General features: G+C 46.4%; 8 protein-coding genes across 8 annotated transcripts; 4 read left to right on the top strand and 4 right to left on the bottom strand.

Annotated features, from left to right (window-relative positions):
* Nucleotides 1-50: 50 nt before the first annotated feature.
* Nucleotides 51-407, top strand: KUCA_T00004914001 (uncharacterized protein; the record flags this gene model as incomplete). The annotated part of the gene is made up of 1 exon (XM_022606047.1): nucleotides 51-407. The coding sequence occupies one exon, from the start codon at nucleotides 51-53 to the stop codon at nucleotides 405-407; it is 357 nt and encodes a 118-aa protein (XP_022460918.1).
* Nucleotides 408-1,624: 1,217 nt separating this feature from the next.
* Nucleotides 1,625-2,663, top strand: KUCA_T00004913001 (uncharacterized protein; the record flags this gene model as incomplete). Its single annotated transcript, XM_022606046.1, has 2 exons — nucleotides 1,625-1,661; nucleotides 1,711-2,663. 2 exons carry the CDS (start codon nucleotides 1,625-1,627, stop codon nucleotides 2,661-2,663), a joined length of 990 nt encoding a protein of 329 aa, XP_022460917.1.
* A 230-nt stretch (nucleotides 2,664-2,893) lies between these two features.
* Nucleotides 2,894-3,679, bottom strand: KUCA_T00004912001 (uncharacterized protein; the record flags this gene model as incomplete). Its single annotated transcript, XM_022606045.1, has 1 exon — nucleotides 2,894-3,679. One exon carries the CDS (start codon nucleotides 3,677-3,679, stop codon nucleotides 2,894-2,896), a length of 786 nt encoding a protein of 261 aa, XP_022460916.1.
* Nucleotides 3,680-4,099: 420 nt separating this feature from the next.
* On the bottom strand, nucleotides 4,100-7,660 carry KUCA_T00004911001 (uncharacterized protein; the record flags this gene model as incomplete). The annotated part of the gene is made up of 1 exon (XM_022606044.1): nucleotides 4,100-7,660. One exon carries the CDS (start codon nucleotides 7,658-7,660, stop codon nucleotides 4,100-4,102), a length of 3,561 nt encoding a protein of 1,186 aa, XP_022460915.1.
* A 644-nt stretch (nucleotides 7,661-8,304) lies between these two features.
* On the bottom strand, nucleotides 8,305-9,603 carry KUCA_T00004910001 (uncharacterized protein; the record flags this gene model as incomplete). The annotated part of the gene is made up of 1 exon (XM_022606043.1): nucleotides 8,305-9,603. One exon carries the CDS (start codon nucleotides 9,601-9,603, stop codon nucleotides 8,305-8,307), a length of 1,299 nt encoding a protein of 432 aa, XP_022460914.1.
* A 448-nt stretch (nucleotides 9,604-10,051) lies between these two features.
* KUCA_T00004909001 (uncharacterized protein) lies at nucleotides 10,052-11,364 on the top strand (the record flags this gene model as incomplete). The annotated part of the gene is made up of 2 exons (XM_022606042.1): nucleotides 10,052-10,064; nucleotides 10,247-11,364. The coding sequence occupies 2 exons, from the start codon at nucleotides 10,052-10,054 to the stop codon at nucleotides 11,362-11,364; spliced, it is 1,131 nt and encodes a 376-aa protein (XP_022460913.1).
* Nucleotides 11,365-11,717: 353 nt separating this feature from the next.
* KUCA_T00004908001 (uncharacterized protein) lies at nucleotides 11,718-13,880 on the top strand (the record flags this gene model as incomplete). The annotated part of the gene is made up of 1 exon (XM_022606040.1): nucleotides 11,718-13,880. The coding sequence occupies one exon, from the start codon at nucleotides 11,718-11,720 to the stop codon at nucleotides 13,878-13,880; it is 2,163 nt and encodes a 720-aa protein (XP_022460912.1).
* Nucleotides 13,881-14,020: 140 nt separating this feature from the next.
* KUCA_T00004907001 (uncharacterized protein) lies at nucleotides 14,021-18,019 on the bottom strand (the record flags this gene model as incomplete). Its single annotated transcript, XM_022606039.1, has 2 exons — nucleotides 14,021-17,863; nucleotides 17,918-18,019. The coding sequence occupies 2 exons, from the start codon at nucleotides 18,017-18,019 to the stop codon at nucleotides 14,021-14,023; spliced, it is 3,945 nt and encodes a 1,314-aa protein (XP_022460911.1).
* Between the last annotated feature and the right edge of the window lie 74 nt (nucleotides 18,020-18,093).

The following is an 18,093-nucleotide window of genomic DNA, read 5'->3' as shown; positions in this document are numbered from 1 at the left end:
TTGTCCGCAAAGATGGACTATGGACTCTATACAAGGGTCTTATACCGACCATGATTTTCCGCACCAATTTCATATTTTGGTGGGGATCCTATGAGATTTTCACCAACTTCTTCAAAGACAACACCAAGATGTCAAATCCAACGATTAACTTCTGGAGTGGAGGATTGAGCGCAACTGTCTTCTGGATATTTGCCTATCCCGCAGATGTTGTGAAACAGGTGATCATGACAGATGACGTGGATAATCCACGTTTCAAGAAGTATTCGCAGGCCGTGAAGTACGTTTATAATGAGAGAGGAGGGGTCAAGGGGTTCTTCCGCGGGTTCGGTCCCAGCATCATGAGATCGTTCCCAGCAAATGCAGCTGCATTGGCAGCATTTGAATTTGTGATGAGAACGTTGAGTTGAATAATCAGAACTGATCTAGAACGAATCTAAGTTCAGCCGCGCTGGCTGAGACTCTTGAAGAGTCCAGAGAAGTGGGTATATACAGGCAATCGGAAGGGCTACATGATAATCAGAGGACTGCCCATGCATGGAGATAGACATTTGTATACGAAAACAATTTCTCAAACCTATTTCCGAGACCGGCGTGTAAACAGGGTGGGGCGCGCGCCTCTCTGGATACCGCGGCTATGTAATATGCACTTTGGGCGCTTGCGAGATTTGGGTGACTAACGAAGTTTAACAATAGGATCCCAAAAGGGAAAAAATCCGAAAACGTCACACTATTATATAACGAACATTCCAGAAAAACAGCAAAAAAGCCTCTGGAAAATTTATATTGGTGCGTTTGTGGGCGAAACGCCCTCAAGCTAGACGCCGAAAGCGAAAGTGTCGCAACCAAACCAGGCTTCCGACAGTATATAAGGCCGGCGTTTGCCTCTTCCGCTCTCTCTTGGCTCTCTTTTTTCCCGTTAAACGCGTGTATTTGTTCTGACAACTTCGTGTTTTTTTATCAACCCACAACTTCACATCAAAATCAAAATGCCTTGTTCGTGTGGATCAGAATGTTCTTCCTCTTGCGGAAGCAGCTGCTCTTGCAGTGGAAAGCCAGAGACCAAAAGATCTCTAGTCAACTTCCAAGACCCAGAGTCTGACAAGACCTGCGGCTGTGGAAGTGCTTGTTCGTGTGGTGACGCTAAGGGATGCGCTTGTGGAAAATAAGCGACCGCCTTGCTGAGTTGTTTTGTTTCTTTGTGTGTATGATCTTCTATCCAATGCTACGATAATTCCATGTCATAAGGTAAACAACGTAATATAGTAGCAACTGACAGGTAATAACTGCTGCCAGTTGATTTCAAAACTACCGCAGGTTTTTGAAGCCAGCTCTTACTCTTTGGAGCCTCGATATTACTGCCACATCTTTATCTCGCTTTATCTCCCCATATCATCGTTTGCAGCACCACCTGCGTGCACAACCTGCGTGCGCGCTACAATTATCCTGCATACACATCGGTATCACCTGCTCTTTACACCGTCGCCTTCTCTTGCACTTAGCGGTAGTCTGGGCTGGTGCGTGAGGCGCTGGGTATATAAACGCGAGCATATCCGTGTATTTGGGCAAAGTTCTTCACAACATATCTACACTTACCAGTATACACAACAACAAATAAAATTTCATAATGCCTATCAAAGAGTTCACAGACACAGAGACAAGAGGTGAGTTTGACGTACTCCAAGTTGTGCGGCTCAATACTAACTCTAGCAGTAAACTTCAAATTTCACCCAGATAAGAAAACCACACTGGTTCTGGCACCATTTTCTGGTGGCCAAGGAAAATCTGGAGTTGAGGATGGTCCCGAGCACATGCTCAAGGCTGGCCTCCAGAAGGAGCTCGAGCTTCTTGGCTGGGACGTGGCTATTTCAGAGCCTCTGAAGGATCTGGACCTTGATAAAGAAAAGAAGAATGCCAAGGATGTATTCGGAAAGTGCAAGAGACCAGCTCTAGTTTCGGATAGTGCCCAGAAAATCTACAAGGGAGTGCGTGAAGCGATCCAGAACAAGACTTTACCTCTTACCATTGGTGGAGATCATTCCATTGGGATCGGTACTCTGGCCGGTTCTTTAGCTGAGAACCCTGAAACTTGTGTTTTGTGGATAGATGCTCATGCCGATATCAATACTCCATCCACTACGGACTCCGGAAACCTGCACGGCTGTCCAGTGAGCTTCGTGATGGGCCTTGATCGTGCTGCTTGGCCTCCACAGTTCTCATGGTTGGACTCTGTGACGACCCTGCATCCTTCTAAAATCGCCTACATTGGTCTCCGAGATGTGGATGTTGGCGAGCGTAAAATTTTACGCGATCACGGAATCGCTGCCTTTTCCATGTATCACGTGGACAAATATGGAATTGCCAAAGTGGTGGAGATGGCCCTTGCAAAGGTGAACCCATCGGGAACCAATCCTGTTCATGTTTCATATGATGTCGATGCTATTGACCCATTGTACACACCAGCTACGGGAACACCTGTTAGAGGTGGTCTGACTCTCCGCGAAGGTCTTTTCATTGTGGAAGCAGTTGCTGAGACTGGAAACCTGTCTGCACTGGACGTGGTGGAGACCAACCCGGCTTTGGCCCTTCAGGATACACATGCGCTAGACACCGTCAGTGCGGGTTGTGCGATAGCGAGGTGTGCATTAGGAGAGACGTTACTGTGAGAAAACAGTGCGAGAATGGCGATATATATATATACATGCATGACATGATCTATTAGTTGTGAACTACAAGATAAGATACGGCATAGCCGACTGCAGCTGTAAATACTAAGTTTTCTCTTTATGAACTATTTCATTTGTTACCTATTACCGTGAACATAAGATTAGGAACAACATAATTAAAACAAATACGTAGAAACAGTGCGGCTCAAACCAGAATTTTCAAATCCCACTCAGTTCTTTTCTGGAACAGTTTCAGGCTCAACTGAAGCTGAAGCCGAGGCTGAAGCAGAAGGACTCTCCTTCTTAAGATCAGCAAGTCTTTTCGCCTCCTCGTGAACCTGCTTCGTATCTGTAACAATGCCTTGATAGAAGTCATGCACCCTAGATCCGTACTTGTCGTTCTTAAACTTGTCGACATAAGTTTCCAAGGCGGTCTTCCCCTTACTCAATTTGTCATCCAATTTGAGCTTGGAGTCCGCATCGGCATACAACTGAGAGTTTTTTTCTTGAATGTGGTATTTTCCATCCAGACCTGACAGAAAGTTCTTGAAACCAGTGGTGAGTCCGTGCTTCTGGTCAAACTCAACAGCCTTGTTGACGATATTGTCACTGACAACGTAACCAGAAGAGAGGTATTGGGCCAAAATGGCGGCCTTTGGCTTGAGTTCTTGAGGAACATCGCTACCGTCCTCATGTTTGGGGTCAGCCTCAGAGTATCCTGGTGGAGGAGCACGTGGAGGAGGGGCAAACTGCTCCAGATGGGCCTCAGAAGACTTGGCCGGTTCCTCAGATTCAACCTTGATGGCATTGCCACCAAGCTCAGCTCCGTTCAGCAGCAAAGCAGTGCTGAGAGCCGAGGAGGACTCGAACGCAACCTTGACGGAACGGGTCTTGGAGTTCTCGTCTGTAGCCAGTGGAGTGATGGAGCGAAGTTTTCCGCAGAAGGAGAAAAACTCCTGCAATTTGGCATCTTCCACACTAAGTGGGATGTTGGAGGCGGTAATCGTAGTAGACATGTTCAATTGGACTTGTTAACCTTGGAAGAACAAGTGGTAACAAAGGCGGCACGTTCAACCGCAAGGTCATATTTCATCTGGGGGACTGCGCCACACATGTGACAGGGGGGCGTTGTGGCTAAGCCGCGCAACGTAAAGTAGGCAATACACGACTTAGAGACTTTCAACTCGCCTTGGCCTGCTGTTACTCCTATGCTCTACTGTTTTACATTGTGCCATGGCTAATAGCGGCTGAATAGTAATATGCTCTAAATTGTTTATCCTTTAGTGATGTAGATCCATGGAAATGTTTCCAAATGAGTTGGAATTATTGTTTCATTGGTAACACGCGAACTTAACAAGTTCTCAAAAGTCGACTGTCATGATCAAGCATCACCACAATGAAACTTCCATTCCAATTCATCACCTTTGCAATACTCTCTATGCCCCATCACGAAGCTCCTTCCTGACCGCAAGAACACTGTCCACAATAACCGCATCCACTCCAGCCAACATCTCCAGCTTTGCATTTTCAGGATCATTGTTGAGCTGTCCATAGGTAACACACACCAATCCTGTAGCCTTAACCACAGAAGCCAGCCGTGGACACATCACCAGGGTCTCTGCAGCACTCACGATTCCGAGAAGGTTCCATTTCTTGGCGAATCGGATTGCATTCTGCAGAGAGGCAGCTCTTACGTCTGCCATGGGCTGTGTTCCCGCTTCTGTCAAGAAAAGAATCGGAATTGATGGCTGTTTGAGAGAAAGAAGAACACAGATGTCTGGATGGAAAGACGAAAACATGATATCGCGACCGTCAGCATTGTCATATACAACTTTCAGAACCGTATCAACCCAATGGTTCATATCAACAGCAACCTGGCCCATGTCTTCGTGTTCGGCCTCATCTAGCATCGGATACTTGCACTCAATGTTGAACCCCACGCTTCTAGGAAGCTTCTTGAAAAGCTCCACAAGAGTTACAAAAGAGGATGCAATCGAAGAACCTCTGGTGTTTCCTTTGTATTTCTTGAGCTTCCAGGTTTTGGTGAGCTTCATCCTGTCCTGATTTGTGCCAGAGAACTCGGCAATATCGTCGTCTACCAAAGACATGGATCTTGGTCTATTCCTCGTGAGCACTTCGTCATCAACAGATTTGCGCTCATGTGCCAACATGCTATGGTCCTCGTCTTTGTTGAGACCAAGAAATTGCTCTGCTGTTAAAGCGTGCATTGGCACATCCACACCCGACTCGGCAACCAAAAAGTCGTGATATACCACCGGGACATCGTCTTTGGTTAGCTGGACATCAAATTCGACATAAGAAGCTCCTAGAGATGCAGCTGCAATGAATGATTCCACTGTGTTCTCACCAAGCTGTAGAGATTTCCGGTCTCTTGAGTTCATACCGTACCCTCTGTGGCCAATAACTCTGGTACTAACCAATGACTTCCAATAAGTTTCCGTCCTTCCAATAGTCATTTTAGGATGGTCAAAGGGATTTACCAACATCAGTTCAAACCGGATTGATCCGAGGACTTCTAAAGTTTCGGACTCGAGGATGGGAACAGTCACGTTACTGGACAAAGAGCGGCGGTTTAAACCGACAGATGTGTAGGCTGATCTAACAATTGCCACAGCTCGTCCTAGGACTTTCTGCTTTGTGTTGGTGCCATTTCTCTCCATCAACCTCTGTTCTCCATAGGCATATGTAGGCACAATGTCAAAGTAAATGACAGAGTCAAGGGGATCCTCACCGGAACACTTGAAGCTGATAGGATCTGTGGCCGATCCGTGATTGTCATCCAACGGAAGATCTAAGACTGCGGACGGCTGGTCAAGCCCCTTAGCCGAGACAACCACCGAAAGAGCAGTGTCCAGCTCCGTAGAGTGGGCCTTCGACAGAGGAACTCTCTTGAGATCAATAGCCGGGCTTTGGTCACGCAAGTCAGTTGTTCCAAGAGTAATAAGAATCAGCGATTCAGAAGGCTTGAGATATCTATGGCCAAACGACTTCACAGGTCTTGGAGGTGGGGAATTAACCCGTTTCAGCTTAATCGACTTGTAGATCGACTTTTCAGCCAAATGATTGGAGCTCAACGAGAGTTGCTCGATGCTGTTCGCAAGGCCCTGATTGGAATAAACCTTGGGTTTGAAATCGTCTGTGGTAGGCTCTGAAGAGACAACCGACGAAGCGTCACTTCCAACAATTGTGCTGCCGCTCCCGTTGTTCAAAGAGGTTTGGATCACTTTCAAGGGATCATAATCAGGAGGGGTGAGCAGCTTCGCTATTTCCAAATGCCCACGCAAACAGGCATGCTCCATTGGTGACCAACCACTTTGATCTTGGTTGTCATACTTAGCTCCGTGATCCTTCAAAGAGCGAACAATGGCCTCAAGACCTTCAACAGCTGCCACAAAAATAGGCGTCCAGCCAAAAGAGAGCTCGCCAATCTCGGTGTTTGCTCCTTCAGAGAGCAAAAAATCAAGAGCATTTTTTATATTGAGTTTGGCAGCAATGTAAAGAGCTGTTTCGTGAGTATCGGGATCCACAAAGTCAATATCAACATTGCGCGAAAGCAACAATCCAAGGATTTCGGGAGAGTTCAATCTGGCTGAGAGGAGAAGCAGATCTGGACAAGTCAAACCCACGTTTGGAGCCATGGAAGTAAGAAGAACTTCTGTTGTCAACGGATGAGTTCCCAGAACAGCAAGATGAAGAGGAGTCAGAACCTCCGAATCACCCCAGACCTTCGTGTCGTCTATTGAAATGGCATCATTCCAAAGGTTCCATTTCTTCAAATAGGTGAGGATGATACTGGTAACCTCCTTGAGACCATATTGAGCAGCATAATGCAGCGGTGTGCGCTTGTAATTGTCCTTTTGCAGAATCGCAAACTTGAGATGAGGAGGAAGGTTTTCAAATATGTAAAGCAACCCCTTGGAAGAGTCGTTTGAGTTGATTCCATCCGGCCCAAAAGCGCCAACCAGTCTGAGATTAGCATCTGGAGGTGTTGCGGGAGTAATAGTGTACTGACTTTCCTTAGAAAGCTGGTTCATGAGCTCCTGAGTCTTGACGTACTGTTTTCCTAAAGCAACAACATGGTGGTGGAAGAAGTTGCGGCCTGAAATGTCCGACGAATCAGACAAAACAGGCACAATATCCAGCAGTGTATCGATACAACGATAACTAGGGACCAGTGCTGCCTTATTGAGAATGGAAATCAGTAATTTCAAAGGTGCAAGAACCGGAGACATGTATTCCTTGATAAGTTCCGAATTTAAGCCTGCAGCATCATCAACCTGTAAAAATGGCATGTATTTATCGGTCGAACCAGATCCCTTCTGAGTCACGGGAGGTGTCAGACTGTGTGTAGAGCCCTCAACGTTTTTGACACTGGAAGCAGAACTAAGAACCTCCTCTTTCAAATCTTGAAGATCAGCCTTTGGACCCAATTGAGTCAAAAATTCGTTGATTGAAGCCAAACTTTTAAGAATATCCGATTCATTTGCAAATGGCAATGCGGAAATCCGAGCCTCAAAGAATGTCTCCTGACTGTTAGTGCCAGTTTTCTTATCCAGCTTCTTCAAAATCTTGGTAAACCCCCTCTTATTCAACTCCCCAAACCACTTCAGGTTCCGAAAACAGTTTCTCAGTTCCAACAGTGCCCCGACAAGTTCCTCTGCATCCTCATCGTCGATTGCTCCTGTCTTTATTCCCAATATCGACGAGAGTTTCTTCAAACGCCGGTCGTATTCGGCATACTGCTTATTATAGAAGTCATCCACCCGCTCAATATTGCGATCAAGCGCATAGAAGAATGCAGCCAAAGACGATTTCACTTCCTGGTCGTTGATAGTGTCGAGTTCCGGGGTTTCAAGCAGCAATTCCTCTTGTCTCTTGTTGATGGCCTTGATCAGCTTCTTTAACGCCTTGTAGTTCATATAGGAATGACTCCATTCCGGCACCTGGTGGCTCGCAAAAGTCTTTCCAAACTTCATCTCAGGCGCAAAAAAATAGAGCAGTTAAAAAACGTTCAAAAAAACAAACAACAGCAGTCTTGTTGTGGCTTCATAAAGCACACCTGTTCGATAAGATGGGTGAATAACACCTAACAACAATGGCAATAACAGCCTCGATACGGAATTTTTAGCACTGACAAATCACTTTGCAGTCAAGGCAATATTGCCGTTGTCCTTTCTAGAAAGAAGAATCTTCCAAGAAGAGAGTGTATCGTTCACTCGACAAACTACCGCTCGTCATGTTCGGTAAGCACTGCAAATTTCTTATCCGATGGCACGGGGTGATAACCCCTGTTATCGGGATTCCTGGAGCTTCCACGTGGATGACACGGAAGCTCGTGGGTTAGAGATTAGCGCGGTATGGGTGTTGCAGAAAAGGTCTGGAACATCAGATTATAAGTGAATGGTCTTGAGTGAGTGGAATAAATTGCAAGGATGGCAATCACTGGAAAGAGGGCTTGAACCAATGGCTTTATGGAAACTTGTTCTTTCAGGACAATCCACGCGGAAACGCCGTTTGGCACCGCCACTGGAATGCTGCACTGCCGTTACACTGCCACGGCTGAGGACCTTCCCCGCCTCATCGGTTTCCGCATTTGGTATGAATCTCAATTTTTTATTGTCTAACTACGATAATCACCGTTAATCGTCACATACTCGTGCGAAAAATCACAGGTCCAGAACTGAGCTTCCTGGCCACCACCAGTGCCGAGCTGAACAAGGATTTCCAGATCCTCAGCTTCTAAGATCTCAGATGCTCTGGCCTCGTCAACGTTCTCAGGTTCTCCATCAACCAACAGCTTAAGCTCAGCAGAACCGTCAGTGGGGATGAAAGAGACGCTCGTCTTGGTGGGCTCAACTTCAACTCCGGCATAGCCTGTGGCACAGAGAATGCGGCCCCAGTTGGCGTCTTTTCCGTACATGGCGGTTTTGAACAGTGCAGAGTTGGCAATAGAAGCAGCAACGGCCCTGGCATCTGCATAGGAAAGAGCATCTTCCACACGCAAAGTGATAAATTTGGTAGCACCCTCACCATCTCTAACAACCAGCTGCGACAGCTGCTGCGAGAAGGCGGTGATTTCGTGCTTCAGAATTTCATAAGATGGAGAGTCTTCAGTAATCTCGTTTCCACCAGCAGCTCCATTGGCAAGAGCGGAAATGGTGTCATTAGTGGACATATCTCCATCAACAGAGATACAGTTGAAAGAATGATCAACTGCATGTGTGAGGATGGACTTTAGAGCAGCTGGAGCCACAGGAGCATCTGTGACAAAGAATCCAAGCAAAGTGGCCATGTTGGGACAGATCATGCCTGCTCCCTTGGCCAAACCTGCAAGCGAATATTGAACACCATCGATTTCAAAACTCTTAGATACCAACTTTGGAAAGGTATCAGTGGTCATGATACCTTTGGCACAGGTCAGCCAATGGTCGTGGTCGGATCCTAGCAAACCGGGAGTTTGGCCGAGCTTGTCGATTCCAGGCAAGATCTTGTCCATTTGGAGTCTCTGACCAATTACACCAGTGGACATCACAAGAGTGGATGCTGTTGCACTTCCACTAAGCTTGTCGACCTGAGCAACCATGGAACGGGCATCTTTGAGTCCTCCTTCTCCAGTCACAGCATTTGCACATCCACTGTTGATCACCACTCCGTTGATTCCTTCGCCGCCACATTGATCCAAAACTTGTCTGGATACAACCACAGGTGCGGCCTTGTACTTGTTAGTTGTGAAAACAGCAGCAGCGGATGCCGGTTTCTCGGAAAGCAGCAATGCCAAATCAAGCGTGGAGTTCTTCTTGACTCCAGAAGCGAGAGCGCCAACATTGAACCCCTTCGGATATGAACCTGAGGTAGGAACAAACCTAGACTTATCAGCGGCCATTTTGGCAGTGCTGGACGAGAAAAAGCGCTTAAGCATGTTGATTCTACGGTTATTCAGAGAGAGGAAAGTGGTTTTGGCCAGTGAAATATTTCACCGTCGAGTCATTACCGCGCCTGAGAATTACCGGATTAGGAGTGGCTGGTTTCATGCGCCACTCAACGCCGCACGTTTCAATAGGGCTTGAATTAGGTGAAGTATAAACAAGTGAGTTATTTGGGCGATCATGAACTGATTTTGAGGGGGGAAAAGAGTCAAATGCAATCATCCACAATGCCAATTGCAATTATTTTCCAGCTTGAAATAACTATTACCAGTTATTTCCGACCATTCTTAAGTTTATTCGTCCCGATTTCCACATCTCTTGGTTTGGTCGTGCGCCCCCCTCAAAAAAATTCTTCCAAATGCCTTGAGAAAAAGGGCCGCTTTAACATCATGAATTGCTCTCTGTTACTTCCATATTTAAACCAATTTGGATCCAATAAACATGTCCGAAAAGAGTATGTGTGACTATGTCCTTTAACCAAGTATTTGCTAATGCGGTGGTGCTGCAAGTCTGGAAACATGGGCGCTCTTCAAACTCGTGTTCCAAAGCGTCTCCACACAACACGTAACATGATGTTCTGCAAACGCCATCAATACGCCTGGTTCTCTGCCAATTTAGTATACTAACTTAACGCAGTCGATAACTCTATCAACAACTCCGACGTTGTCCAAAAATACAAGACCGCAGGTGAGATCTCGGGAAAGGTCCTTGCCCATGTCAAGACTCTCTGTGTTGCTGGAGCCAAGGTCTACGACATCTGTGTTGCCGGTGATGAACTCCTCGACTCCAAGCTTGGTGAAATCTACAACAACAAGAAGACCAGCAAGATCCCAAAGGGAATTGCGTTCCCAACCACCGTCTCCCCCAACGAGGTTACTGCCCATCTCTCGCCCATCAACGCCGACGAGCCCTCCAACATTGAGTTGAAGGCCGGTGATGTTGTCAAGATCGAGCTCGGTGCTCATGTTGATGGTTTTGCCTCCATCGTTGCTGACACCATTGTTGTGGATGCTGCCGGTCCAATTACTGGCCGTGTGGCTGATGTGCTTGCTGCTGCCCACTACGCCTCTGAGGCCGCTATCAGAACCATGGAGCCAGGCAAGAAGAACTGGGATGTCACCAGAGTGGTGGACCAAGTCGCCAAGGCCTACGGCTGTGTTGCCCTTGAGGGAATGCTCTCGCATAACCAGGAACGTAACAAGTTGAACGGACCAAAGGAGATCATCATCAACCCATCCGAGCAGCAGAAGGCCTCTGTGGCTGCTATGAAGTTTGAGGACGCCGAGGTTTACGGTCTTGACATTCTCATCTCCACTGGAGACGGAAAGGTCAAGCAAGGAGAGACCAGAACCACCATCTACAAGTTGACCGGAAACACCTACCAGCTCAAGCTCAAGGCCTCGAGAGCTGTGCTGAACGAGATCAAGGAGAAGGCCTCTGACTTCCCATTCTCCACCAGAAACCTCAATGACCCAACCAAAGGAAGAATGGGTTTGCAGGAGTGTGTCAACCACAACGTGATGAACGCTTACGACGTGATGTACGAGAAGGAGGGTGCCATCATCGCCCAGTTCTACACCACTGTTGCTGTGACCAAGAACGGAAACGTGAAGCTCTCGTCCCCCGACTTCGACATCTCCTCTGTCCAATCCGACAAGAAGATCGAAGACCAAGACATCCTTGACGTGTTGGAGAAGTCCCTCAAGGTCAACAAGAAGAAGGCCAAGAAGGCTGCTGCCGCTGCCTCTGCCTAAAAATACGTCCCTTAATGTAAAAAAAGACAAGACAATCTACAAATACAACCTTTCTTCACTTCTTCCGGATCATCTTAAAGATAATCCGCGTCAAATGCACCTTAATGCAACTCTCGGAATAAATTTTCAACCTCTTTTGCATGGTAGTGGAAACCACCAAACACGCTTCTTGGACCAGATTTCGCGGGAGCGCTCTTGTTGTAGATTTATACTTTGTTCTTTCTCGTAACTCGGTGAATATTTGCGCTTTCACGCTGATCTTTGTGGTATTTGGGAGCTGAGAACTGGAATTGGCTGCCAGTGCGCGTTTGTGTGAATTTGTACTCCTTGAAAACGTGTCTGGGGCTAGCAGAATGGTTGCAGCCGCTGTCGAGCCGGGAACGCCGATGTCGAAACACGCAGAATCGCTCCAGGGGAGTGAAAATGGCAACAAGTCGCTAGGAAGAATGCTGCTGAAGAAAGCATTGCAAGATGAGGTTGACGTGCCAGTTTCAGATGGCACAGACATGGATATTGACGATTCTATTGAGGAAACAAACGGAAAGTCACTTTTGCGCAAAACACAGGAGCTCGCTACCTCCAGCCAATCATGCGATGTGCCGTCCGAACCGCCTAAGAAACAGCAGCGTCTCGATTTTTTCAGTACTGCTTCAGAGAGCGATTTGAAGGAGAGCGACGTCTCGTCACCTATAACGATCGACCCTCCAACCCCCGAAGAACCACAACTGACCAAGCGTCCGAGTCGAAGAGCAGGCAAAGAAATTGCCAGCTACAATATCAAAGCCATGTTCAAGAAGACGATGCACCCAGAAGAATGGGAACTGGCCTCGCCGGTGCCGTCTGTGACAGGGTATCCGTTGGAGACACCGCCACCTTTGAAAATTAAAAAGAAGGCTCTTTGGCCAAATAAGAAGCTGGTGATTGCGCGCAAACCCAAATCAACCTCTCCAGTGACCCTTAAGTCAGAAGGGGCTTCTGAAGATATTTCTACTCGCGAGAGTTCGATTGAGCCGGACGAATCTGTGATTGCTGACGAAGCAGAAAACTCTCACGAGAACGCCGAGAGAAGGTATCGTTCGAAGCTCAATACTCAAGACTCTGATGCGTTGACTAAGATCAGCGTTTCTAGACTAGGAACTCACAAAAAACTAAAATCTGTTCCCAGAAAAGGTTTCAAAGAGGCTCAGGAAACGATGCCTGTTGTTCACCACAAGGCCCACCCTCAATCTACCCCTGAGTTGGAAGATCGAATGAAGAAGGTGAAACAATCTCCAAAGAAACATTCGAGGGCCAATGCCTTTGGTTTTGGTCCAACTACCGAGCCAGAACTCGAGATTGAACCAAGAACTCAGCAGAATGCGAATGGGGAAGCCACGAAAGATAACGATGATTTCTGCTCAGCGTGTGGTCATTTGGGTATCTTCCTTTGCTGTGAAGGGTGTCCCCGTTCTTTCCATTTTGTTTGTTGCGATCCTCCTTACGACGAGGGCAATCTTCCAGAGGGGAGTTGGTACTGTCGTGAGTGTCTCGCCAAGAGAAGAGCTCCTCCTAAGCACAACGTTGGAATTTTCTCCAAATTGATGAACCAGGCGGAAATCAGAAACCCTGCTTCTTATAGATTGCCCAAGAAGATTAGAGAGCTGTATGAGGGGGTGTCTTCCTCCAAGACAGGAGAGTATCAGGACGAATCCTTCAAGCCGGATAAGGTGGTAAAGCAAGGAAGATTGGAAGAGGCTGATTCAGACGTGTTATACGACAGACAGGGTAATCCGCTAACCTGTTATAGGTGCAAAGAGACTGGAATTCATGGCAAACAGATTGTTCAATGCGAATATTGCTCATTGGCATGGCATCTGGACTGTCTGGATCCTCCTTTGGCTACGGCAAAGACTCTGGGAACCAAGTGGAAATGTCCGAACCACGTTGAAGACCTGGTTGCTCCTAAAAGAAAGATGAAGAAACCAGATGTAGTGGATGTCTCCATGACCAGAGGGTTTCAAAATGATGGCAATGTTGAGATCATCAACACCTCCTTGGAAGAAAGCTCTAGTGAAGATGAGGTGGTCGATTTACCCACTCCTCCTTATTTTGACATCACCACCACCAAGAACGGTGTAAGTGCTCCTCTTAGCGATCAAAATTACAAGATCCTGACCAGTGAGAACGTTGTATATCGCATTCCTGAAAAGGGCATCATTCTTGATTTCCTGGATATCGCAAAAACGAAAAAGCGACATGAGATTGAACAGATCGAGGAACAGAACAGAAGGCTTGTTCCTGATTTACATGGAGACTCGCGTGACTTCATAGATGGAGTTTCGTCATTGAGCAAGAAACCCATGGGATTGAAACTGGATTTTGACGAACTCGTGAGGGTTGCTCTTGGACCAGGCGCGGTTGTTAGCAATAATGACGAAAAGAACATGTTGACCCAGGACGAGATCAACGATTTACTAAAGATCAAGAAATTGATCGAATTCAAAGGTAGAGATAAGATGCTTGAGTTTTTGGGGTAATATCAGACAGCTCTAGTTTTGCAAGGATACATGTTTTTCAACTTGATCTTTTGATTCAACTCTCGTTTAATCTTCATCAGATACCGACATGAACATTATTAAAAAGTGAAAATCACTATATTAGCATTGAGTTTGTAGCATCAGTTTTCGACTTCAGCTTCATCGTCGTCTTCATCAGACACATCTTCCGATTCGTCTCCCGATCCAGCATAGTTCACCTTCTTCGTGGCTCTGGAGCTTCTCCTGGTTGGCTCGGCGACTGACTTCGTCTTCTTTGCCTTGGTCGAAGCCTTGGGCTTAGCCTGTCTCTTCTTCGGCTCCTTGTCTGGTGTCTTTTTGAGAGGAGAGGAAGTCGCCAGAATGGACTCGGCACTTGGCACCGGGGACTCAACTTGCTTGCTAAGCTCTTGCGGCCTGGGATCTGATTTTCTAGTCACTGGAGTCTGGGTTGTTTTGGCTACCTTTGCAGGAGGACCCATAATCCGTTTCTCGGTTCTCTTCTTAGTCGAACTGTGGAGTGAGGTTTTTGCTTTTATGGTTGCAGACAATCTCTTGATGATGGTGTCAGTCAGAAACGAGTATGAAGCAATCGATCTTGCCTCCTCGGTTGACTTCATAGGCAAGAACAAATCAGCAGGCAACTGATATGATCCAGGCCACGTTTGCAACACAATCGATCTGTTGAGTGAATATTCCCTAATGACCAACTGTGAAAGGTCTGAGAGCATATATATCGCCTTAGCATGAACAGTCAACGTTTCAGTCTCGTATGCTTCCTGGTCAACCAGGCCATCTCTGTATTGCTTTATCCGGGTAGCAAGATAGTACAATAGAGAGCAGTTGTTGGGAGAAGCAACTAGATCAAGAAAGTAAACGATGTACTCTAAGGCAAGAGCACATCCTTGGAGTAAATGGTTCGCCTGCTCATCGCCAGGAGTTTCTGCTAACTCGAGAAGATCCAGGAACTCATTGTGATGTGCAACCATATGAAGTAACCGAACAAAGGTCCTTTCGAAGACAGTATCGTTGTGGCTAACTCGTCTATTCATAGTGGCACGAACCCAGGTCATCATTTCCTTCTTTGAGGCTTCATCTGGCTCATATGCAGTGAAGAAAACCAGAGTAAGAAATTTTTCAGGAATGAGGTTACCATTCAAGTACTGTCGTAGCTTCTGTAGGAAAGCCTTCGTGACATGGCTGTTATGATCTTCAATCAGATAAGCCAGCGCGCTCAACGTTTGCGGTTTGATCATATTGCCATAACGATGTGTCTTCGCAAGCTTCAACAATCCCAATCCTGCCGCCAGTCTTAGTCTAACTTGGTATGAAACAGGCGTGGGCCAGGTTGGCGATTTTTGCGACACAATCTCACCCGCATTGTTCACAAACGTGAACAGCATTCTGAAAACAGGTTCAGCAACCACCTTCAGCTTCTCCTCATCGTCCTTCAGCGATCTTAACCTGTTGACAAACACTTTCAGTGCCATGAGCTTTGCTTGAAGGTATGGTTGGTTTCCATTTTCCAGCTCTTCATCGCTCACCCAGCTATTCTCGTCCGATTCGCCTTCCTCACCAACCTTTCCATTCTTCAGAAGAATCTCTTTGATCAACAAATTTGTAAGCTCACTAGCCCTATCCTCTATGCAGTCAGGATATGCCAAGACCACCTCAGATATTGTAGACAAATGAGTAGGGAAGGTCTTCTCATATGTGTCTAAAGGCCAAATTGTATCCAACACATGCTCGAGCTCCCGAATAGGTCTCACTTTCGCCAATATCTTCACTGCGTATTTGGCCTCGTGTGGTGTTCCGTTAGCACAAATCTCCTTCAAAGCAGTAACACTCGAGCCCAGGGAAGAGGTCTTGATATTCTTTGTAGCATTGTACATGATTTTCAAAGTCGGTGCTAGAGACTCTCTGTCTTCCCATTTTGCAATTTCACTAGCTGAGAATTGACTAACGAAATCAGACATTTCGCTGATGTGAGCTTGAATGACCTCAGGCAGAATACTGGACAACTGCTTCAAGAAAGCCTGGGCAGATTGTTTCTGGCTGTTCTGGCTCTCTTTAGCGATCCTGGTCATGACACCAACATTCGACTTATTGGAAAGAAAAAACCCTGCTCTGTAGATGAGAAGCTTCATCGTTTTGACCATGTTCTGAGCAGACACGTTAACAGAGGAGGGACCCACTATCTTAATATTCTTCGGATCGCTTAGTTTGGTGAGAAGTTCCTTGGTGGAGTTTCTAAAAGAATCATAATCATAGTCAGGAGAGGTAATCATGGACAGCAGTCTGAAAAATCGTCTGTTTTTCAATTCAATAAACTGATTCAAACAGTTCGCAGCAACTTGTCGGTCTGGAAATGCGGCTGCGAGCCAGGTGATGGTTTTCTCAATTTTGTCTGAAACACCTTCCTCTTTCATGTCGATAAACATGAGCAGTTGCTGAACAGTATCAGACAACTGTTTCTGTCTTTTTATCACAGCAAAGAATGAGGACTTAGCTCTGTCGCTGAGATGTTCCACCACAGATAGCATCCTTACCACTCTGTTCTCCGGGTTGTTCTCCATTGGAATAATGTCTTCAAATAAGCATATGTCAACTGCAAAATTCACAGCTTTGTCGTTAATGTAAACCAAGTTCAGAATGCTCTCGGGAATCCAACCAATAGTAGCATCCAGCTTGGAGTCACCCTTATAAAGATCATCAAAAGAGTGCGAGTACAACCCTCCAAGTACCTTTATGATCTCGTCTCTGATTTCTGGGTGTTTTTCTCTCACCAATTGACCAAGAGTAGACATCAGAGTCTCATTGGCAACTGACTTCACGAAAACATCTGGGGGAATGGACGATAGTCCTTTGCTCGCTACCAACCGGACTCTTTCATCACTATCAAGAAGAGACTTTGTCAGACCGTTGGTGATCTCTTGTGACGAATCAACTCCGTCCAAAATGATACCCACTGCAGATTTGGCCCATGTTGATCTCACGACGGGCGATACATCCAGAGCCTTTCGCCTCCAGTTTATCAAAGTTTCGTTCTGAACATCCGCATTATTTGGATGCAGAGAGATCATCTTGCCCACTGTCTCTGTCGCTAGTATACGGACACTTTCGTCGTCTGCTTCCAATTCGTTATCAATGAGACCCATCACAGAACTGAGAATGTCTGGAACGTATCTCCAGAGCTCAACGAGCAAAGTGTGAATCTTCTTGAGTTGGTCGTGAGAGTCTGAGGATCCCGAGGAACCAAATTTGTTGGTCCTTTTGCCGTTTTCATCCTCATCCTCGTCATCGCTGTCACCATACTCGTTTTCCTTGCCCTTTATGGACTCGTAGACCACGTCAGACACAAACTTGGTGATGTGTCTTGACAATCTGTCAACGTTTGACTGACAAATAGCCAGCGAAAAGGTGAATCCAGGAATCACTGTGCTCGCAACTATATTCAGCGAGGTCTGGTTCTTCATATGAGTAACTGCGTTGGCCAAAAACTTATTCATTATCAGCTTGAGTACTTTCGTGGGTATGTCTTCAGACTCAGAGATCACCTCCGAAAGCATAGAGCTCACCAGAGGCTCTAATTGGTCGCTGAGTCCATTCGCTGATAAGTCGTAGCACACAACAAATAATGCCTCGATGAGTTTATCGGAAGAAGGCAGGTCTGTAATCAATACAATGGACTTTGATTCCACCAATTTCTCCAGCAATTGGACATAGAGATCTCGGAAAGCTGCATCATTCAAGTGCTTGAGTTGCGAAATGATAAATTTGAATATTTCAGTAAGTTGTGGGGCGTTGTAAGGGGCATCTGGCGCGTAAAGCCTCAAGATATCAGCCAAACAGCATGCCGTGTAAGCTTGAACAGCAAGGTTGGCGTTTTTCAGAAGCTTTCTGTCCAGAATCTTAGTTTTGATAACATCACACGTGTTCACGTCTAACGTATTTGGAGAGGCCGCGGCCAGCTCTGTGTACAGAGACTAAGAGAGTTAGTTGATTCAATCACTGTAAAGTACTTGTTAGTAGATGCTCACCTGTAACCGCGTAACAAGATCCTTCGAACCAATAGGATCTTTTACAGTGGAAACCAGCTCCTGGCTGAATTTCAGCTTTTTCATTCCTTTGGAAACTGCCATTTTGGTTTAAGGCTCGAGTGTGTTGTAGCCCCAGACGCGTCTTGTTCTTTTGACTAACTAAGTTATCTCATCTC

The sequence above is a fragment of the Kuraishia capsulata genome, genomic scaffold (assembly GCF_000576695.1).
Source record: "Kuraishia capsulata CBS 1993 genomic scaffold, Kuraishia_capsulata_scaffold_6, whole genome shotgun sequence".
Taxonomy (NCBI): Eukaryota; Fungi; Ascomycota; class Pichiomycetes; order Pichiales; family Pichiaceae; genus Kuraishia; species Kuraishia capsulata.
The sequence above is the reverse complement of the archived record's forward strand: the minus strand, read 5'-3'. Positions and strand labels throughout refer to the sequence as shown.